The 23,090-nt window shown below is 40.4% G+C and overlaps 3 protein-coding genes across 5 annotated transcripts; all 3 read left to right on the top strand.

Moving 5' to 3' along the window:
- Positions 672-8,819, top strand: LOC110435661 (protein ZINC INDUCED FACILITATOR-LIKE 1-like). 2 transcript variants are annotated; one of them, XM_021461480.1, is made up of 17 exons: positions 672-1,212; positions 4,754-4,794; positions 4,970-5,030; positions 5,141-5,243; positions 5,368-5,470; positions 5,559-5,612; positions 5,696-5,758; positions 5,861-5,910; positions 5,990-6,065; positions 6,171-6,371; positions 6,595-6,682; positions 6,947-7,032; positions 7,115-7,222; positions 7,576-7,620; positions 7,716-7,804; positions 8,232-8,275; positions 8,387-8,819. In XM_021461480.1, exons 1-17 carry the CDS (start codon positions 960-962, stop codon positions 8,488-8,490), a joined length of 1,569 nt encoding a protein of 522 aa, XP_021317155.1. In that variant the 5' UTR covers positions 672-959; the 3' UTR covers positions 8,491-8,819. The 2 variants fall into 2 exon arrangements, with proteins under 2 accessions (XP_021317155.1, XP_021317156.1); XM_021461481.1 differs by lacking the exon at positions 672-1,212 and adding an exon at positions 2,824-3,457 and having other exon boundaries at positions 8,387-8,796.
- LOC110435630 lies at positions 8,706-17,444 on the top strand. Its single transcript, XM_021461384.1, has 4 exons — positions 8,706-8,732; positions 15,457-15,657; positions 16,857-17,057; positions 17,397-17,444. The coding sequence occupies exons 1-4, from the start codon at positions 8,706-8,708 to the stop codon at positions 17,442-17,444; spliced, it is 477 nt and encodes a 158-aa protein (XP_021317059.1).
- On the top strand, positions 17,974-22,836 carry LOC8083073 (protein ZINC INDUCED FACILITATOR-LIKE 1). Of its 2 annotated transcripts, XM_021460859.1 has the most exons (18): positions 17,977-18,419; positions 18,951-18,991; positions 19,137-19,197; positions 19,365-19,467; positions 19,657-19,759; positions 19,898-19,951; positions 20,069-20,131; positions 20,212-20,261; positions 20,354-20,429; positions 20,675-20,845; positions 20,926-21,013; positions 21,174-21,259; positions 21,390-21,497; positions 21,707-21,751; positions 21,910-21,998; positions 22,224-22,267; positions 22,414-22,625; positions 22,666-22,836. In XM_021460859.1, the coding sequence occupies exons 1-17, from the start codon at positions 18,275-18,277 to the stop codon at positions 22,512-22,514; spliced, it is 1,428 nt and encodes a 475-aa protein (XP_021316534.1). In that variant the 5' UTR covers positions 17,977-18,274; the 3' UTR covers positions 22,515-22,625; positions 22,666-22,836. The 2 variants fall into 2 exon arrangements, with proteins under 2 accessions (XP_021316535.1, XP_021316534.1); XM_021460860.1 differs by lacking the exons at positions 20,212-20,261; positions 20,354-20,429 and having other exon boundaries at positions 17,974-18,419.

The raw sequence follows: 23,090 nt of genomic DNA, 5'->3' as shown, positions 1-23,090 counted from the left end.
GAGCCTAGTTAGTCTATAATTGGACAATATTAATCAAATACAAACGAAATTGGTACTATTCCTATTTTGCAAAAAAAAAAAATGGAAGTAAACAAGGCCTAACAGAGACAATAGAAAATGTACGAATTTTAAAATAATTCTGTAATTTATATTATAAAAACATGTACTTTCACGGGCAAAATTTATTTTACCTTTTGGGCCTTGTTAAGTTCCGAAGAAATTTGGAGAATCGATACTGTAGCACTTTCGTTTGTATTTGACAAATATTGTCCAATCATGGACTAACTAGGCTCCAAAGATTCGTCTCGCCAATTCCGACTAAACTGTGCAATTAGTTTTTATTTTTGTCTATATTTAATATTTTATGCATGCGTCTAAAGATTCGATGTGACGAAAAATATGAAAAATTTTGCAAAATTTTCTGGGAACTAATCAAGGCCCATCTCCTGGAGCTTGCGCATCAGCATCATTGTGCTGCCTGCGCATGCATCAGGCTACAATATAGTACTATAATAATAAATACTTGAGAGCTACGGCAATCACAAGAATAGTAATCAAACCACCGCATGGATGCAGACACGTGTCACGTGTGGCCATGCACTCTAACTCTACTAGCGCAGCCGCAGCGGGCTCCATCATCCAAGCAAAGCAAATTCAACGAACAACTTCTCTCACAGTCTCTCGGTCACTCCTTTGTTAATAAATAAAGCAAGCTGGTCCATCCTCCCATATATAGCGGTCGAGCGAGCGAGCTCGTCGTCGTCTCAGCTTTTGCAGGCTTGCAGCAGCCAGGCAGTGGTAGGTAACAGGGCCACGGCGCCGTCTGATCCATCCATCAAGTAGGCAGGCACACACACAGCCGGCCGGCGGCATTCGATTCCATCGACAGATCCATCCATCCATCGAGCGAGCAGCAGGTAGCAGGTAGCTAGCAGCGGATTCGGATTGGATCGATCGATATGATGGGTCGGGGCGACTCGGCGGCGGCGGAGCAGCAGGCGTCGTCGACGGCGCCGTTGCTGGAGAAGACGTCGTCGGCCGCGGCGGAGGAGTCGGAGGCGGCGTCGGCGCCGGCGGAGGCTGGCGGCGGGTACTACTACTACTACTACGTGGACGGGTGCCCCGGGTGCGCCGTGGAGCGGCACAAGGCGGCGAACCCGGGGATCCCCTACGCCAACTTCATCTACGTCTGGATCGTCACCCTCTGCACAGGTACGCCATCCCATCGGCCGGTATATTCGCCGGCCGCCGCCGCCGCCGCCGCCGCCAGCGGCGGTCTAGCTTGTCCTTCAATCCTCTTTCCCCCCACACAACTACCTCCCGTCGTCGAAGCCGCCAGCGAATTGCGGCGAGCCATGCATCCACATAGGACGCCTAGGAGGATGGAGTAGATGGCGTCATGGACTGGGGTATTAAATAATTAATCTAATTGTGCTGGACGCATACAACAGCGCACAGAGTCAACAAGTCACGTCTCCTTCTCGTGAATATATGCAGTAGTACTTCCTCCGTAAAAAAAAAAAAACCCTCAACATTTACAGCTCTAAATAGGCGGAACAACGACGAAGCTAGAAAAATAATTAGAGAACCGTACATCGATTTAGTTTTACGATCACTTTTTGAAAATTAGAAAAAAATATAATAATTTAAAATAGTTTTATATTGAAAACATCGATAAAATTTACAAAATATATCATAAAAATTAAAAGTCTCATACCCTATACATTTATGTTTAAAATTGGGAAAAAAAACATTAGAACTCCACTAGCCTAGCACTGATGAGCCTCAGTAACTCCCTGCTGGCTCCGTGTACGAGGAGAACTACATACTTGTTATATACTCTAAATATTATTACTTAGTAGTATTTGAGTATATGTTTAGTCGAGGTTGACGCCTAATTAGTATATAATTAGACAATAATTGTTAAATAAAAACGAAAATGCTACCGTCGTGAAACCTTTTTCGCAAACTAAACAAGGCCTTATTAGTTGCTGCCATCTCCGTCCGTCCATATCCATCCATGCATGGCCCCAAGCCCAACTGCAATTGCCAGCTACAGTAAGAGTATCGTACTAGCACTTGTCAACTACCACCATCAGCATGCATGTACAACGACTCGTACATTCGTGTCAACCCGCATTGGAACTCCATACGGTGTGGGCCACTACTCCTGGTAGCAAAGGTGTATATACCCCTCAAAAAAAAGAAAAAGCAAAACAAGGTGTTATTGGTAATAAAAAGGATGTTACATACTAGTTTTGTACTATGGTCCTAAAAAAACTAGCAAGTAGTATATACATCAGTAAAAAGAATTGTAGTTTCTCAAAAAAGAAATTACATGAAAAGAAGAAAAAGAATTCTACAGATGGTGTTTTTCCCTCCTTACGCGGTGTAGTCGGATTCGCATCAATCCATATATGTTAGGATGAATTGGAGTAGAATTTAAACTAAATTTCAACGCAATCCACTCGGCCTTGTCGATCCCACTGCTCTGTCCAACCTTGTGCTTCAAGCCCAAAGCCCATGGCGTGATGCATGGGGCCCAGTCAGTGTGTGTCCTACTCCTCCAAGGGACAATGGTTAGGGCCTTGTTTAGTTCACCCTGAAATCCAAAAAGTTTCAAGATTCCTTGTCACATCGAATTTTGCGGCACATGCATGAAACATTAAATATAGACAAAAACAAAAACTAATTACACAGTTTAACTGGAAATCACGAGATGAATCTTTTGAGCCTAGTTAGTCTATGATTGGATAATATTTGTCAAATAAAAATAAAAATACTACAGTACTGAAATCCTAATTTTTTTCGGAACTAAACAAGGCATAGGTCCAGGGACCGGAGGAGGAAGAGAAAGCAAAGAGAGGACGCGCCGTCCGTCCCATTCCCATGCAATGCAGCCGTCCACACCACACGAATCAGCAGCTACCGCCCCGCCGTGACCGTGAGCCGAACGCGGGGCTCCGCGCCAGCTGGCTCTGGCCCTCTGGCGCGCCTCCCTCCCTCACCACGGCACCACCACGGGTGTGCCTGGAACGGAACGGAACGCGGAGGAGAAAGGGCCATGGAGTGGACGAACGACGCCCACTGGCCTCCATCTGTACTCTGTAGCACCACCGATCCATTGGTCTTCGTTCCTTGTCTGCCCAATCCATTTGCGTTCCTTGTCTGGTGGCCATTGTGCGAGGAGGGTGCGTAGCATAGGCGACGAAGGAAGGGAAGGGAACACCGCCAATGGGTGACGAGGAGGAGGAGCGCGATGGCGGCGCCGCGCGGCCCGCGGCGCCCTTGCTGCGCAGCAACGACGACAAGGAGGCCGAGGACGGCGACGCCGGGCGCCGCCCGGAAATGGAATGCCCCGGATGCGCGTACGACCGGCGGAAGGAGGACCTCCGGCTCCGCAACGCCAAGCCGTACCGGGAGTTCCTCTACATCTGGATCATCTCCCTCACCGCCGGTACGTACGTCTTGACCGCTACGCGCGTACGGCGTACCGCCATTATTATATCCTCAGATTAGATTCTTTCGCTCCTTGCATTGCTCTGCCTCTTACCTTCTCTCCTTACCCTGCTTCAGCCCTTGTTCCGAATGAACGAGTTACATAGAGACTTTACAGTATCTCTCTGTACACTACATTCTGGGAAAGATTCTTAATTTCCACCCAATTGCCCCCAAAATTCTGTGACCTGTGTACACCAATGTCATCTCCGTACATAATGCACATACTAAATTAGTTGGCAACACATGAAAACCGTACTGCGATAGGAGGGACTCGAATTGAAATTTCCCAATGGGCATGTTCTGGATACATATGTAGGTCCATGGTCAGTTGTGCTGAACTGTCGTATTCATTCACTAGCAGGGGGAGGGGGGGGGGGGGGGGGGGGGACTGTATGTACTGTGTGCGCGACAACAGTGATGCAATCTCTGTGTTTCTTTCTTTTGTTGCCATACTTGGTAGGCTCCTGCTTGTCCCCTCGTCGCTCTACAGTACAGCTGCAATAGACTATGAGTAAGCAAACACAATTGGATTTCTACTGTCTCAAGATATATAGCATCACAATGAGACAAAGATAGCGTCATCATGTCATACCAAGTTCGCTCTTATTTCCAATACCGCTAGCTGGCTGCACTATGGATGATTGGCAATATTAGGTATGGTAACCTGTCGCTATATGGTGTCATTAGGCGCTACCTAGCTAGGTGGTGGACTGCTCCTTAATTTTAACAAAGACAGCAAATTCATTGAGCTTTGGAGCATCGTCTGTGTGAGCAACTCATTTAAGTTAGCAGAAAACTTCTCTGAAGATTCACTGCCAGGGAAAGCACACACACCTTACAGAATGTTGTGACATTCAGTTTCCTTAGAAATGTAATGCCTGTTTAAAATTTTCAGATTGTCCCAAGTAAGTAACAGTTGTGACATAGTAAGAATTTTATGTGTACTGATACATTAATTCTTCATCGTTTCTCAATCCTTAATTCACGGGCGATTTTATACTCAATCTTTATTATAACTGAAGTTTTATGAGTGCATGAGCGCTTCTCTCAGGTCTTATTCAATGGTTTTAGTCACTATGTACTGAACTAGCTTTCAAAACATCTGCGCCAGCACTTGTGGCCGACGGAAACATGCATGATTGACATTTTTTCTATGTTGTTACATAACTGCTATCCTTTTCACACCCTTTATTCTTTCAATAAATATCACCCATTGTACTTTCTGTTTCTGATTTTTCTTCTTTGTTTTCAGCTTTACCGATATCATCGCTGTTTCCCTTCTTGTATTTTATGGTATGTATATATTTTGTTCTCCTTTTCTGGTTATTCTTTCAGAGCTTTATGTTATATCCCAAATAATAAATTAGCCAGTACAATGATGCTGATTTTTTATACCTCTCTCCTCTACCAGTGCAAGTTAAGTGCCTTTACCTAATAAGTGTTCATGTCTTCTCTTACTATTTTACAGATAAGAGATCTGGGGATTGCTAAAAGAACAGAAGATATCGGGTTCTACGCTGGTTTCGTAGGTTAGTTTGGACGAATTGCTCATTTAAATTCACCATGGTTTTGTTTGGTTTTCACAATGGTTAATGTCTTGTGATTGAGATGAGCAACTCCATATGCTGGATGTTTCCAGGTGCCTCATTTATGTTTGGTAGATGCTTGACTTCGACAGCCTGGGGAATAGCGGCAGACCGTATTGGGAGGAAACCTGTTGTCATGTTTGGCATTTCCTCTGTGTTAGTAACATTTTACCTACATTCTATGTAAAACTAAATGATGACTAACTGTGCACTTGTTTACTCCTGTCCTTTTCTTATTCAAATACTCGAGTCTCTGAGTTAAATCTTTTTAATGTCCCAGGGTTGTGTTCAATACATTGTTTGGTCTGAGTGTCAACTATTGGATGGCAATAACTACGCGATTTCTGCTTGGTGCTTTAAATGGTTTACTTGGACCAATAAAGGTATAGTGAAGTTGTGAGCTCTTTTATGTTAGAAGATAGATGTGATATACACATATCATTAGTAACTTGATACCCAATTTTTTTACAGGCTTATGCCATTGAAGTTTGCCGACCTGAACATGAAGCGTTAGCACTATCACTTGTAATATACAAATTTTATATTGATTTGCTACTATGTATTTTCTTATTTCAATGATTTGGAAGTTCACCTTCTTGTAATTTTAGGTCAGCACAGCATGGGGAATAGGTCTCATTATTGGTCCTGCTCTTGGAGGTTATCTTGCACTGGTACTTCTTTTATTTTTTTTCTTCAAATCTAAAAAAATCTCTTGTTTAACAATCTTAAATTATATCTAATTGTCGATCCTAATCTGGTTAACTATGTGGCAGCCTGCAGAAAATTTTCCAACTGTCTTTTCAACTGACTCAATCTTTGGAAGGTACCTTTTCACATAGCCAAACTAGATAATCTCAGATGATTCACTTACAGAGTACTTACTTTGTGTGGAAACTTGTCAGGTTCCCATATTTCTTACCATGCTTATGCACGTCAATCTTTGCTGCTGTTGTTCTCATAAGCTGCATATGGATGCCGGTATGTGGGATTGCTTTTGTTTATTCATTAACCATTTCCATACCTTTTGAACCAAATTTTGATTCCTCCCCTGCCCATCTTAAACCATCTCACAATGTATCTTAGGAGACTTTGCACAAGCACAAAGTTCATGAAAATAGAAGTCAGAACATTGAAGCTTTGGAGGCCCATCTGATTGATTCAAAAGAAAAGGTTGAAGAAAGTGGTAGTTTAGATACTAAGAAGAGCCTATTCAGGAATTGGCCATTGATGTCATCAATAATTGTCTATTGCATCTTCTCCTTCCATGACATGGCTTACACAGAGGTATTTGCTTTTTGTTTGTTAATTATGACACTGAAGTTTTTGAACTTTTGAGTACTATGCTTTGAAAAGATTAATGCATGTTATGAACATAATTACTCTATTAGAGACTAGAAGGATTTACTGTAAACTATGGTATATCTACTTTTCTAACTAGTTATTTGAATATTGCGTCTGTTCTGAAAAGTAGAATTTTAACATGGATCCTATTAAAAACTAACTCTAGGTGTTCTCTCTATGGGCTGAAAGTGACAAGAAGTATGGTGGACTGAGTTTATCATCTGAGGATGTTGGTCAAGTTCTTGCAATCACAGGTAAATTTTCTCACTGCTGTTAGTGTTATTAACTTGCAGAAACGCATTGTTGTCTAGAGTTTGTGTACTATATATAATTGGACCTACTCCCCTTTGGACCTGTATACGAAAAAAAGAGAAAACTTAATCATTCCCAGATGCTGAACATAATCTTCAAATTCTGTCATCAGTCCAATACCATCATTGTGGTTTTCAAAACTTCGTGCACCAACTTTTTTGTTATTTGTCGTACCAGCATACAGAAGTTTACATCTTCCATTTCAGGTGCCAGTCTTCTTGTATATCAACTCTTTCTATATCCTAGTATCAATAAGGTTCTTGGGCCTATCAAATCTTCTCGAATTGCAGCTGTGAGTAAAATATTTCGTTATTTAATTATTGAATTCTTTCTGTTCTCACTGCATATCTTAACTGCTGTGCTTGACCTTGCAGATCCTGTGCATACCTATCCTCTTTGCCTACCCCTACATGACATACCTGTCAGACCCTGGATTATCAATCATTTTGAATATTGCGTCAGTGATAAAGAATAATCTTGCTGTGAGTATTTCTTTTGTATCTTTTCATACTTGTTTGAACTTTCAGATTCAAGTAAGTACATAGACGGCAATTTTGGTACATTTAGAGAGTCTACAATTACTCTGCTCTGAAGAAAGGAAAAGAAAATAAACTCTGTAGTTACTGCAGATGGTTGGCAAATATCAGGCATGTAAGATCATGTGTACTTAAAAAAATTCCTAAAAAAAAAAATCATGTGTACTTGCCCATAACATAGGAGATCTCACCTTTTTTTTTTCCTTTTGAAGAGTAATGAGTTTTGCTATTTATCTTTTCTTGCTGTATTGAAATTTATTTGATTTTAACTATTTTCATCAATTGGTGTGCTATATTAGGTTACCATCATTACAGGCACTTTCATCCTTCAAAATAATGCTGTGGTATGTATCAATTTATTCAGCTCAATTTGAACAATATTTTAAAACATCTGTCCTGCTAATCTGTGATTGACTGATGGCCATGCAATTAATAACAGCCTCAGGACCAAAGAGGAGCTGCAAATGGACTGTCCATGACAGGGATGTCCTTTTTCAAGGCACTTGCTCCAGCAGGAGCTGGCATTGTGTGAGTATAATCTGTTCCTTACAGCTACCCTTAATTTTCTGTAGAACCCTTACGGTTACTGCTTTGACAACTATGCTTAAATAGAATGTGCTTGGAGCTTCAAAAGTAGAAGTCCTGAGGTGCAGTGCATTTTGAATTTAACTAGTGTTCCACTGTTGCAAAATTTAAGCTTCACAAGTAGGGAAGGCTGAGCTGCATTTGCATTTCTAATTTAGGGTCAGTTATGGCCATGTCACTGCAACTTTGCCAGTTCGAAAATTTAACTAGTGCTCCACAGCTGCTAATTTAAGCGTGAAAATTAGGAAGGCTGAGATGCACTGTGCATTGGATCTAGCAGCTCCCAACTTATGCTGCGCTTAGTTTGTTGGAGAATGATCTGCTGCATGTGAGACATGAATTGCACCTGATTGTTTGTGTATGAATTCAGGTTCTCATGGGCACAGAAACGCCAGCATGCCTTCTTCTTCCCAGGTAAAATTTGCTTACCTCTTATGAGAAGAAAAGTTCCAGATCCATTTGGGGTGTTCTTTTTGGCAGGGCGTATATTTCTCTCGCATAACTTTCCTTGCTCCACTCATACAGGTGATCAGATGGTATTCTTCCTCCTGAACGTTGTCGAGCTGGTTGGGCTTCTCCTCACATTCAAACCCTTTCTGGAAGTACCAGAGCAATTTGAGAGCAGATAATTGTCCCTTGAATGAATTACAAAATTTTTGAAATATTAAAAATTCATCATGTACGGTTGTACCAGTGAGGAGAAGGGTGAAAGCACGCCCTTACGCCGCGAAGGTCTACAGAGACCTAGGAAGGAGCAAGAAGTTGTGTACTTTTAACTGTAAGTGGTGTATGTAGTATCAGCATTTCTGCATAGGAAATGCCTATGTAGGTGGTAAATGTGGCCATGGATCTAGAGTTGCTGCACTGTACTGTAAGTAGTAATAATGTAAGGTTCAGCGACTCAATATTATTTATTGGAAATGAAATAAGTAGTAGTCATGTGTACCCTCCTTGTTTACCTGGTTGGATTCTCTTGATTCTTCAGAGTAATATTTTGCATCATGTCAGAAACACAATGAAGGGACTATGGGAGGACATTCTGATTCCTGAAAATGCAATGTTTTTTTTCCTTCTTTTAGATAGAAAAAGGTAGAGAATTCTAAAACTGTTGAAGCGAAAATTGTAGCTTTGTCCTTTTAGCAAAATGAGACCCAGCTTGGAGGCTTGGAGCACATGAGGACAGCCTTCTTCTGCAGCTGGGAGCACAACGAAGTTTCAATCTTGTTTGAAGTTGAGAAGTTCAATCCTAGTCGTCCATCATAGACGGGACGGCCCGTTGAATGCAAGCTCTGCAGCAGCAGTCTAGTGTCAGTGACACTGTCCACCCAAGTGACGCTACGGCTAGTCACAAAAGAAAAAGAAAAAAAAAATGTGACGCTACGGTTTCAGGCCTCATTGCCAAAGAGGCGGCACCAAAGATAGGAACCTCAGCATATATCAATGTTAATTTTGAATTATATCCAATAATCCGTGTGTTGGTTGTTATGCTTTTTGAGTTGTAATTTTGTTTATAGAAAAACTTCTTTCAATTTTGACCATGTTTATAAAACTACCTCAACACCTACAATATCAAATTAGTTTTATTAAAATAAATTTAATATATCATGAAAGTATTATGGATGTTAATTTTTCCTCTAAACATGTTCAAAACTAGAGGTCTACAATATCATATTAATATAAGGGCCCCAAATCAAAAATTGGTGGAAGTCAAGCCAAGCCTCTTCCACCCATCCTTCATGTTGGGCCAAAGTACAGTGTTCTTCCCGCGTGGGCTGATTTCCGGCTTCCACCAGGGAGGTTTGGCCCTGGCTTCGTTTTTTTTTATTTTTGTTTTCTTCTCTCCCCTTTCCCTCGGCATGTGTTTAGTTTTAATTTTATTTTACTTATCTGTATCCTTTTATTAATTTATTTCAAATGAGTCGTATTTTATTTATTCTTATTTTCTTCTAGAATATTATATTATTCCGATGAGCCTGCAACATTTCTTGCGAACCTAAATTTTTTTTCCTTGTGAGGCTAAAACATTTTGCTTATAAAAGCCTATTCGTTTGAGTTTATCTGTCAAGCAGTTTAATAGTATTTTTCTCTCATATTAAATCAGCAAATAGTATTTTCAACTATGAATATTTTTTCTTTCGAAGCTGGAATACTTTTTGGTGCCTCTAGAAGACTGGAACATTATATTTTCCTAGTCCTAGAAAAAGGGAAAAAAATGGTGGTACCCTTCGAGACTTGAGAGTGGGACACTGTTTTTCAATCTAGCTATCCACATCAGAATCTTTTGTTTGTACAATTGTACCGCAGTGTAGTTCATCTTTATCGTCGAACGATCGATCCTTTGTCTCGATCTTGAACCGACTATTATATTACAATACTCCAGATTAGTGGAAGAAGCACTACAGTTAAAACTATTGCAGATATATATGATGATCCACACATTATTAGAGGAGCCGTATCTGAGATGGGGTTTGTCTTCTTGCTGTTTAAGTAAAGTGATGATTCTATTATCATTACTATTTGGCATCATTGTAGTATGCAAGTTGTTAATTAAAAACTAATGATGCGCACTTGCGTGATTACTTTTGATTATAGAAGAAAATGCGACAGAATAATTTGCATGCAGCTGCAGGTCAGCACATTTTCCTGTAATCACAAATATAATTCCAACAGGGCCGCATAGTTGCATTCTTCGCACTTTGTTGACGAGCAAATCAAGAAAATCAGTGGACAGGAGCTACACCGATGTCGTTGTCGTACCAAGTAACACGACACCAGCAGTCCAGTCCATCCATCCATCCATCACGACAGAGACCGATGTCGTCGGCCCCGTTCACTTGCCTAAAAAAAATTATGATTGAAAGTATTATTAATTTATTACAAAAAAAATTACTAATGAATCACTGAGAAATTCGTCGTTCATCATCGTTGTGAGGAGAGTTTTTGGTAATCCAGTGCTACGCCGTCTTCTTGTCTGTGTTTTCCTACTTGAACTTTGTAAGTTATAGTAATTATGTAGTGCCAGCGTCTACACTAGTGGGTATGGGTTTTAATTTGCACTGTAGTTAGCACGTCAGAACGATTTGCATATTGTACACGTCAGGCGATTTGCACGATTTGCATAGGGCTGTTTAGTTCCTCACCTACAAAATTTTCATCCATCCCATCGAATCTTTAGACACATGCATGGAACATTAAATGTAGATAAAAAAATAAATTAATTACACAGTTTGGTTGAAAATCATGAGACGAATCTTTTAAGCCTAGTTAGTCCATGATTAGCCTTAAGTGCTAACTCACATGTGCTAATGATAGATTAATTATATTTAATAGATTTGTCTTGCAGTTTTCAGACGAGCTATGTAATTTGTTTTTTTATTAGCTTCTAAAAACCCCTCCCGACATCCTTCCGACATATCCGATGTGACACCCAAAAAATTTTCATCTCAAATCTAAAAAGAGCCTTATACCTTGCATCAGATCAGAGGTCACTTTCTTGAATCAAGACACGTACGGCGTCCATGGTAACCATGGTGGGTCTCTACTAGCACGCTGCCTTTTACCAACGCTCTGAGTTGTATATACTTCATCTATGTTTTTAAAGAAAGTCGTTCTAAGGTTATCTTAAGTCAAAAAAAATTAAACTTTAACTATAAATAATTTTTTATGTTAAGTTTAAAAATATAAAAAGGATATAAGTAAATTAATCTTAAAATGTAGTTTTATAAAATTAAAATATATATTGACTATATTCTATAAATATTTTATAGTAAAAAGCAGTGATCAAAGTTGTTTCTTAGACATGTCCAAAACAACTCCTTTTAGGGATACGAAGGAGAATATATAGGCCTGGTTGACCCGGCGTTTGGACTAGCGTGCATACATCCTCATGCATGTGATACAAATTAAATAGTACTATTAATACTCCCTCCGTCCACGAAAGAGCCAATTTCTAGAGTTGTCTTAAGTCAAACTTTTTAACCTTTAACCAAATTTCTAGAAAAAATGCTAAGATTTATGGTATCAAATTAGTATAATTAGATTTATCATAGAATATATTTTCATATAATATGCATTTTATATTATAGATGTTTTTATTCTTTTCTATAAAGTTTGTCAAACTTTAAAAAGTTTGACCGACACGGATCCTAGGAATTGATTCTTTCGTGGACGGAGGGAGCAGGAGATAATGGGAGATTAGTGGGCTTTGCACTGCAGGGTTTGGACTTTGGAAAGAACGCTTGGTACTGCAGTGGGATACATACAGCTCGATATATGCTTAGGAGGATTCCACTGCGATGATAGCTCGTCATATTATATAGTACTCCTCTATTCATTAACATGCTTTCGTCGCCAACATGTGGTAGATTATTGTGTCCTTTTTTTCCCCCAGAAAGGGTAGATTATCGTGCCCTGGGCTCGTGGGTGAGTATTAGCTCGGGTAACAAATAGGTGACGTGTTGTGTTGAGCCGGCCATTCTAAATTGTGATTAGAAAATTACGATTTTATCTGTAAATTTAATCAGTATATATCTCAAATTAGGAGTGTAGATATTTTTATCATAATATAAAAGTGGTTTCATGATAACATTCGTTCATTTTCTAGTACATCTACTTTTGTCCATAAAAGAATATAATTCTACTTTCTTGGTTAACATGCCTAAAGTTTGACTAAATATATAGAGAAGTTTATTAATATTTATGACATCAAATAAGTATAATATAAAAATATATCTCACAGCAAGTCTAACAATACTTATTTAAATATTATAAATGTTATTATTTTTACTTATAGTTGGTCAGACTCAAGGTTAATTTAATATTGTTCTAGAATTGTATTCTTTTGTGGGTAGAAAGAGTTTGGGTTAGGAAACTATATTATAGGGGAAAAATATTATATCTCGAGAACAGATCAATCGATAACATCCAAGATGCCACTTGTTTGTCACTTGTGATGAGTGGAGGAAGGAGTTAGGTCTTGTTTAGTTGGAGAAATTTTTTGACTTTGGCTACTGTAGTATTTTATTTGTATTTGGTAATTATTGTTTAATCATGGACTAACTAGACTCAAAAGATTCATCTCGCAAATTACAGATAAGTTGTGCAATTAGTTATTTTTTATCTATATTTAATGCTCGTGTCTAAAGATTTGATGTGATGAAAAATTTTGAAAATTTTTGGAAACTAAACAAGACCTTAGTTTATTTTCATTTTCCCATGAACAAGTCAAAAAATTTTGTGCTCTGTATTAGGACAAATAAAGTGCGCACTAGAGACCGCATGCACTGCGCGTGTGTAGGAGGTCGATCCCTGTGACAATATGTTGTTTAGATGAAACTTTAAGTTATCAATCAAAACTGGAGATATACTACAGTATATATATTAAATAAAAATAAATTCCAAATAAAACCTTATTGAAACAAGCCTAATGCAAGGCTAGGCAATAATCGTAATACTTTTTTTTTGTCTCTGAATAAATGTTTTAAGTTATTTTTTTAACTTTAACTAAATTTCTAGAATAAAAACATTTAAGGTTTATGGTATCAAATTATTATCAGTAGATATTATCATAACACACCCACTTTATATCTTTAGACGTTGTTCCTTTTTTTATATAAAATTAGTTAGACTTAAGAAAGTTTTGCTGATAAGAATTCTAGAGATTTATTTATTTAAGAACGGAGAGAATATAATGCTAAATCACTAATTAATATAAGACAAATAGATGGTTAACTATAACTAGTAACTAGACTAGCCTAGTTGAAAAGATGAGCTCAAAAGTTCACTGATTTAAGGCCTTGTTTAGTTCCTAAAAAATTTTGCCAACAATTTTAGATTACTCGTCACATCGAATCATGCGGCACATGCATGAAGTATTAAATATAAACTAAAATAAAAAAACTAATTACATAGTTTGTCTGTAATTTGTGAGGCGAATCTTTTAAGCCTAGTTAGTTTATGATTAGACAATATTTATAAAATAAAAACGAAAATACTATAGTATCCGAAATCCTAAAATTTTGCCAACTAAACAAGGCCTTATTATAAAAAAAAACACCATACCGTGACCGGCTAATAAGTTCAAACGAACAAGGCTTATTAGCCAGTCATGATACAGTGTTTTTTTCATATCAAATTAGTAAACTTTTAAGCTTCCTTTTTCAGCGAAAGGAACCCGGGGGGGTGTGATCGGCAACTGCAGCTGTGAGGTGGCTGTAGGCAGCAGGTGTCCTGTATAATGCAAGGCCCCGATGCATCCAGGGACGTGTGATCGGCAAGTGCAACTGTCAGTGGCGCTCAGCCGTCCTTGTCGATGTGGTGGTCCTCAAGTAGTCCATTTCCATTTCCATTAGGTGTCTGTCTATAGCAGAAGAAAGTCGACCGCCAGGAATTAATTTCCAGCTAGCACGTTCGACAACGATTTCTAGGACTGGACAATAAAGTAAAATATAGTACTGTACGGAGTACGTATTATTATTATTATTAGTATAATACCCGTGCTAACGCCATGGTTTTTTCTAGGGAATACTATAGTAATCTTTTTAGAGTTTTAATTTTGGGTAATTGTTTTTAAGTCTATATACATTTTATAAATCATCAGTACATAAAGACACCTTTACATTTTCTCTAACTTTTTAATCAAATATTGGATATCTTCAGGGATGTTGTCGTAGCACTCGTTTGCACGACTCGCCAAAATTTCAGCCAAGAACTCCGTCCTTAGTGATCTTTATATATATATATATATATATATATATATATATATATATATATATATATATATATATATATATATATATATATATATATATATATACATACAATGACATATAGATGGGAAGTAATTACTAATCCTTTTGCATTCTTCGGGCAATCATATGGTTAGTTTCCCAGGACGACATTTCAATACCATGCTCCCATTTGCTTGTGTCGAGTTTTTTGTTCTCTACTACATGTTTAATTATTCTTTCCATTCCTATTAACTGTTAAAACCGAGAGACCAGGTTAATTTTGAATTGTTTAGTTCAATAAGTTAAAAAAGTATGTGTACATCATATAGATATTATGTTATACCGTGTTTCGAAGATCTACACATTCTATCATTTGCATTCCAATAGAGTCCATCATCTGCATTCCAAAAGAGTCCAATACTTGTATATCTCGCTTTAAAGCATTCACGACTGCGAGGTACCACTCACAGAGTGGAATATTGATGGGTAGAAACACTTGCAGATATAAAAATTTATGCTCATTATATACTCTTATTTGGACGGTATAAAATTTATCATATGACAAATGTTATGTTTAAGCTTACCATATCAGCTTTTAAATAATCCTTTACCCTTGATTCAGCCGCGGCTTGTCTTTGAATCCCTAAATCTTCAAGATCTTGCTCTCCATGAGCTTTTAGGATCTTGCGTCGGCGTCACAAGCCAATTTTTTTCGCGCTTGAGGAAGGGATATATATGTAGATCAACTGGAATTCGTTGATCACCGTCTCTCTGCTGTCCAGACAAAATTTTTTTCGCGCTTGAGGAAGGGATACGTAGATCGACTGAAATTCGCTGATCACCGTCTCCCTGGTGTCCGCTGATCAGACCGTCCGTCCGTCGACGGCGCCGGTGTCACAGGCAAAAAAAATTTTGCGCTTGAAGAACACGCACCTGAGGGCGCTCCCTGGTGCGGCGGAGAGGCTGGCGCTGTGCAAGGCCGACCTGCTCGACTACGACGTGCTGCGGTCGGCCGTCGCCGGCTGCCACGGCGTCTTCCACACCGCGTCGTCCGTCATCGACGATCCGGTACGTATACGTGTAACCTATAATACTTGAATACGGATATACTAAGATCGATCTATGATCACGGTACATGTCACGTACTGTAACCAGGCTAGCCTTTGGAGGAAAAACGTTTTCTCATGTATGTACTCCAGTAGGGACCATATACAACACCTACTGGCTACTGCAGCTATTTATTATTTATTATTAAAAAAAGATCAACCAAAATCACAACAAAAAGATTTATTACTCCAGTAGTAGAATAATTTTGCGACAGAAACTGTCTCTTGCATGCATGCATGCGTGCAAAATTCACTCCCTGGAGCCAGATGCGTGTTTTGACTTGGCTATGGTGGAGATTAGTGGGCCGAATTAGTGGGCTGCGGTGGAGATGAGTTTGTTGGGGCGTGAGTTTGTCAGGTCTAACGGCCCAAGAAGTTTTCAATTATAGAGGAGAATACTCCAGGTATTTTTGCGACAGAAACTGTCTCTTGCATGCATGCATGCGTGCAAAATTCACTCTCTGGAGCCAGATGTGTGTTTTAACCTGGTTATGGTGGAGATTAGTGAGCCGAATTAGTGGGCTGCGGTGGAGATGAGTTTGTTGGGGTGTGAGTTTGTCTGGTTTAACGGCCCAAGAAGTTTTCAATTATAGTGGAGATAAGTTAAAAAAGTATGTGTACATCTTATAGATATTATGTTGTACCGTGTTTCGAAGATCTACACATTCTATCATTTGCATTCCAGTAGAGTCCATCATCTGCATTCCAAAAGAATCCAATACTTGTATCTCTTGTTTTAAAGCATTCACGACTGCGAGGTACGAGTGACAGAGTGGAATATTGATGGGTAGAAACACTTGCAGACATAGAAATTTATGCTCATTATATACTCTTATTTGGACGGTATAAAATTTATCATATGACAAATGTTATGTTTAAGCTTACCATATCAACTTTTAAATAATTCTTTATCCTTGATTCAGTCGCGGCTTGTCTTTGAATCGCTAAATCTTTAGGATCTTGCTCTCCATGAGCTTTTAGGATCTTGCGCTGGCGTCACAGGCAAATTTTTTTCGCGCTTGAGGAAGGGTTATGTAGATCAACTGGAATTCGCTGATCACCGTCTCCCTGCTGTCCAGGCAATTTTTTCGCGCTTGAGGAAGGGATACGTAGATCGACTGGAATTCGCTGATCACCGTCTCCCTAGTGTCCGCTGATCAGACCGTCCGTCCGTCGACGGCGCCGGCGTCACAGGCAAAAAAAATTTCGCGCTTGAAGAACACACACCTGAGGGCGCTCCCCGGTGCGGCGGAGAGGCTGGCGCTGTGCAAGGCCGACCTGCTCGACTACGACGCGCTGCGGTCGGCCGTTGCCGGCTACCACGGCGTCTTCCACACCGCGTCGCCCGTCACCGACGATCCGGTACGTATACGTGTAACCTATAGTACTTGAATACGGATATACTAAGATCGATCTATGATCACGGTACATGTCACGTACTGTAACCAGGCTAGCCTTTGGAGGGAAAACGTTTTCTCATGTATGTACTCCAGTAGGGACCATATACAGCACCTACTGGCTACTGCAGCTATTTATTATTTATTAATAAAAAAGGATCAACCAAAATCACAACAAAAAGATTTATTACTCCAGTAGTAGAATATTTTTGCGACAAAAATTGTCTCTTGCATGCATGCATGTGTGCAAAATTCACTCCTTGGAGCCAGATGCGTGTTTTGACCTGGTTATGGTGGAGATTAGTGGGCCGAATTAGTGGGCTGCGGTGGAGATGAGTTTGTTGGGGCGTGAGTTTGTCTGGTCTAACGGTCCAAGAAATTTTCAATTATAGCGGAGATTATTATTATTTTAAAAAATTTCCATTATTAGAGAATATAATTAATGATCCCTACAACATAGTACACGTACCCGCGTGTCCTTGGGACGCAATTGTCACGGTTGTGTAGTAGTGTACCAATCGCCTGGACCGACCGATGGAACGACCGCCGCCGCCGCCATTGCTGGATGCCGCCGGCGCCTAGGACTGGACACGCATGCGCGCACACCATTGCTGGATGCTCCGCGTGACATTCTTTTTCCCTGGCCTGGGTCGATCGTCGTCGTCACGGCGTCGCCCGGCGCGCCTCTCTGGTCTATCGTCGCGCGCGCTGACGACCGACGGCCGACGTGGACGTTCGTGCTTCCACGGCCCGCAGGAGCTCGCCGCGCGGGCGGCCATCTGTCACTCGCGCCGTGGCGCCGGCGGGCCCCACGCCGTCCCATCTCTTAATAACCTCTTGTCGTCATCCCATCTCGTCTCATCTCGTCTCATCTCATCGCATCTCTCGGCCGCCGCCGCCGCCGCCGCCTCCGATCCGCCCGTCAGAGAGGTCATCGCACACATCTGGTAACGCGGCGCCGGGGCCACCGTCTTGCATGCAGTGCCAGTGCACCGCCCTTTCTTGCTTCACGTTTCCTTCCACGTCTCTTCCTCCAGTTTCCACTTCCCATCCTGCCCTCCCTCCCTCCCTCCCTCTCCCCACCTTCTTCTCCATCCTCCCCGGCCTCCTGCTCTTCTGATCGAGCAGTAGTAGGCTACTAGTCAGACCGGACGGACAGAGCCGGCGGCCGGGTTGGTCGAAATGGGGGAGGAGTCGACGCCGGCGCCGGCAGCGAAGGTGTACTACGAGGGGTGCCCCGGGTGCGCCATGGACAGGAAGAAGGAGACCCAGTCCGGCGTCCCGTACAAGGAGCTGCTCTTCGTCGCCACCACCACCTTCGCCTCCGGTAAGCTACGTCCACTCCATCCACGTACTACTACTACTACTCTCGCTGCATGCTGATCGATGCTCCTCCTCTGCTCTGCTCCTTCTTCTACTAGTATTTCTTTATCGATCCATCCATTCCAACTGCCGCCACTGCCAGACCAGACCATGTCGTCGTCCGAGGAAGGACGACAGACAGACAGATATGGTCTTATTTTACTGCCTGCTACATACTCTCTCTTGTTCGATCTGAGTATTCTATACTAGAACATACTCCTCCTCCTACATGTGACAGTAGTTTCTACGAGATTTGCCTCTTTTTTTTTGACAGTAGTTTCTACGAGATTTGCCATTTTTTTCTTTTTATTATGCTGGACTGGACGGACATTCTTTCAATCTTTCTTGCCGGCCAGGCCAGGCCGGCGGTGCCATGGCAGCTACTCAAACTGACTGATGCTTCTTCTGATTCTTCTGAAACGTTTATACTCTGACAGTCTGATAGCTGCTCAACTGATTTCTCAACGCCACTGCTCTTGTCCCCCTTTTTTTTCAGCTCTGCCAATCACGTCCCTGTTCCCCTTCCTCTACTTCATGGTAAGCCCTGCCTGCATGGCATATTTGTCCTCTCAAGTCAGAAATCATCTATATATATATATATATATATATATATATATGAAATTTTTTAGCACATATGTAAAAGATGCCGATTTCCCTTTTTTTTACCGCCGTGATGAAACAGATAAAGGACCTGCATGTCGCTCCAAGGGAGGAAGACATTGGATTCTACGCTGGTTTCCTCGGTACGTAAGTATATGCTTTTCCTGTCACTCACTCACACAGTCACACTCAACTCAACCTAACCAATGGCTCACAAAAAAAAGCGTGTTGTGTTTTTTTTTCTCCTTTTCTGGTGCAAGTGAAATCTCTTTCGATCTCCTCCTTTTTTTTCAACCGTCTTTTTCATCAGGCGCGGCGTATATGATCGGCAGAGGTGTCGCATCGGTTTTCTGGGGTGTGGCGGCGGATCGTGTTGGCCGAAAGCCTGTCCTCGCCTTCTCTGTCTTTTCGGTGTAAGTTCTCGATCCATCGATCAGCTTTTATCTTTCTAGCTTCTTTTTTTTTCTCACCATAACAAAACAAACAGCTACAACAAAATTTATCCATAATTAATCAAATGTTAAGTCTTAGTAGTAGTAGTATTTTGATCCCTTTATTTATTTATTTATTATTTATTTATGTATTACTAATTGCTAATTCAGCATTGTGTTCAACACTCTGTTTGGACTGAGTGTCAAGTACTGGATGGCGATCTCTACAAGGTTCCTTCTTGGTGCTCTCAACGGCTTCCTTGCACCAGTAAAGGTATGTACGTTCTTTGTTATGTTAAAAACTTGAAATGTGAATGTCGCTGTCAGTTGCTGTGCCCTGATTATATTCCAGCAAAAGTCTAAGTCAATGATGTAATGTGAATGTGAGTGTGATTATTGCCTTCTGCTTCAGGCTTACTCCATTGAAGTTTGCCGACCTGAACAACAGGCTTTGGGTATATCAGTTGTAAGCATATAACATTTAGCATCTATAACACTTGCTTGTACTGCATATATATAACATTTGTAATTACTGCCTACTGCAATATACTCTGTTTGATCCATTTCATTTGATTTGATTTAGGTCAGCACAGCATGGGGAATGGGTGTTATAATTGGCCCGGCACTTGGGGGCTATCTAGCACAGGTATCTGACAAAGATTACTGTTTGTCAACCGTTTGGATTATTTAATTTTCACCTTCTCTGTCTTCCTTCCTTGTTACCAGCCTGTCAAACAATATCCACATCTGTTTCATGAGAAATCAGTGTTTGCGAGGTAGATTCCTTTCGGCCGGAATTATTTTCTTTTAACACTAAGTTAGAATGATTTTTTTTTTTACTTTATCTTCTTGTTCCAACATCATGCAGGTTCCCATATTTATTGCCATGTCTATGTATATCATTTTTCGCTACCTTGGTTCTCATAAGCTGTGTATGGCTTCCGGTAAGTACAACCTGCGCTATATATCAGTGTATGCTTACAAATTTATTGTTGTGTTAATAACACTATCATGAAGAACTTTTTTATGTGTTTTATGATTTTTCTACGCATAAACATGTCTTGTTATTGGCACACTTAAATATACAAGTCCATGTGAATACACAGAAAAAAAATCTGTTGGACAGTTTTGCACTTTGATGTCGGCTTATTTCTATACTTGTCATTCATTGAGCAACTAAAATAAACAGGAGACCCTACATAAGCACAAAGGCCTTGAGAGAGCAGTTGAAATGGTAGAAGGTACCACAACTCAAGAAAGTGCAGAGCCACCTAAGAAGAGCTTACTCAGAAACTGGCCACTGATGTCCTCCATTATATCATACTGTGTCTTCTCCCTTCACGACACCGCATATTCTGAGGTACCACTTACCGACCACAACAGCTTCTACACTGAAATGAATTGTTATAAAAGTTGGATAATATTGCGATTCAACATCAGATATTTTCTCTATGGACCGTGAGTGACAGAAAATATGGCGGGCTTAGCTTTGCATCTAAAGATGTGGGCCAAGTTCTTACGGTCGCAGGTAATTCCATTCCAGCCAATTACTTACCTAAAAACTTTTTAAAAAGTCCAAGGCGTCCACTTGATCAGTTGTTTAAGTTTTATGGTTAAAGTCTGTACACTGTAGTAGTAAATGCAATTTCTGGATATATCGTCAATACTTATCCTCTGCTCAACTGTAGGTGCCAGTCTTCTAGTATATCAAATCTTTGCTTACCGTTGGATCGATAAAGTCCTTGGTCCAATCAATTCAACCCGAGTTTCATCGGTGAGTTATTAGTCACCATTATTGTTTGACATCTTGCAGTGTATCCATAGTTCCATACTGATGTTTCCCTATTGTTATTTCTTTTCAAAATTGTTTATAATTCTTATCAATTGACCAATAAGCATCGCAGGCACTATCTATACCAATAATTGCTGCTTATCCCTTCATGACACACTTGTCAGGAATAAGACTTGTTGTGCCTCTATACATCGCAGCAATGCTCAAAAGCGTTTTTGCAGTAAGTACTTCACTATGATTAAGCTCTGAGATTCAACACATAAAACACATCACCAAACACTAAATGGTTAAATACACACACTGCTGTGTAGACTTAGAAATTCCGGACAAAAGATTGCTGGCCATGTATTTTGCTTCTACTATGCTGCCTTTGTGCTTCATTCAAATGTTCAGCTTTGGGATACTAATGCCTAAGTATATGTTGATCAGATCACTAGAACTACCGGCACTTCGCTCCTGCAAAACAATGCTGTGGTACATGCCCAACTTATGCTAGTTATATTGATTATCATCCGATGCCCTTCCAAGAACTGATCACTAATTGTTTTTTGCAACGTAGATCAGTAGTTGTTATCAGTGTTGATGTCAACATGTCAAATAAACCTAACATCTGAACCGGATGCTATCTGCAGCCACAAGAACAAAGGGGCGCTGCAAACGGGATAGCTACAACGGCAATGTCTCTGTCCAAGGCGTTTGCTCCAGCCGGAGCAGGCATCTTGTATGTGCAAAACTAGCAGTGCTGCCTAACCCTCTTAGTTATTAGTTTGATGTTCATCGCAGTCTTGAAAATGTTGCTAGTTAGTCTATCATTCCTAGCTTATCAGTGATTGCTTTGTTGAGTGATAGGCATGAAAGCATGGGCCAGGCAAGACAAGCTAGTGTATGTGTATGTACATGTTTTTTTTGAACAAGAAGCTCACTGCTGAAACGCCTCTGGTTGTAGGTTCTCATGGGCACAAAAGCGTCAGCATGCCGCGTTCTTTCCAGGTAAATTTATATATATGCAGTTATGCACTATGATCTTTCAAGTAGTTACTGCAATAAAACCACATAGAGGATTCAGATCTGAATGAAAGCTTAAAAAGGGATTGTGATTAATCCCCACATCTTTTTTCTTATATATATACATGCAGGCGACCAGATGATATTTCTGCTCTTGAATCTGACAGAGGTCATCGGGCTGGTGCTCACCTTCAAGCCTTTCCTTGCAGTTCCCCAGCAGTACAAACAATGAAACTGTGAAAGCAAGCTGCATGCATATAGAGGTATAGCTAGCTAGTGTGGTAACATGAAGTAGGAGTGTGCCGTAGCGTGCCAACCATGCATGCCGTCAGTGCATACATACATACATACATACATACATACATACATACATACATACATACATACATACATACATACACAAGACTGAAAACAGAGCCAGGTGTGCAACGGAATTCAGTTTGGAGTCCGGTTTGATGCCGCTGTTGTCGACTTGTGTAGCAGACCCAAAAAAAAAAGGAAATCTTTTTGACTAGTTCGGTAAATGGGTTACTTGGTGTACTGCCTCGATTTCACTCTTTTTTTTTTTTGAAGCGATTTCTCTCTGTTGTTGCCTCGAGTTGTACTCCATAGTACTCGGCTGCCCCGTCCTAACGTAGATCAACTTTTAGAGTTGCTTATTAAGTCAAGCTATTTTTCTTGTTTTTTTTACCAAAATGATATAGAATCTGCTCTATAAACTGCACATGCATGCCACCTTTTCTGCTATAGTGGTGGGACTTGGCAGGTCTCCTAGTCCTGAGAGTTAAAATGCAACGGTGGTCTTTAA

The sequence above is a fragment of the Sorghum bicolor genome, chromosome 5 (genome assembly GCF_000003195.3).
Source record: "Sorghum bicolor cultivar BTx623 chromosome 5, Sorghum_bicolor_NCBIv3, whole genome shotgun sequence".
Classification (NCBI taxonomy): Eukaryota; Viridiplantae; Streptophyta; class Magnoliopsida; order Poales; family Poaceae; genus Sorghum; species Sorghum bicolor.
Note: the sequence above shows the minus strand (reverse complement) of the source record. Positions and strands in the feature narration are given on the sequence as shown.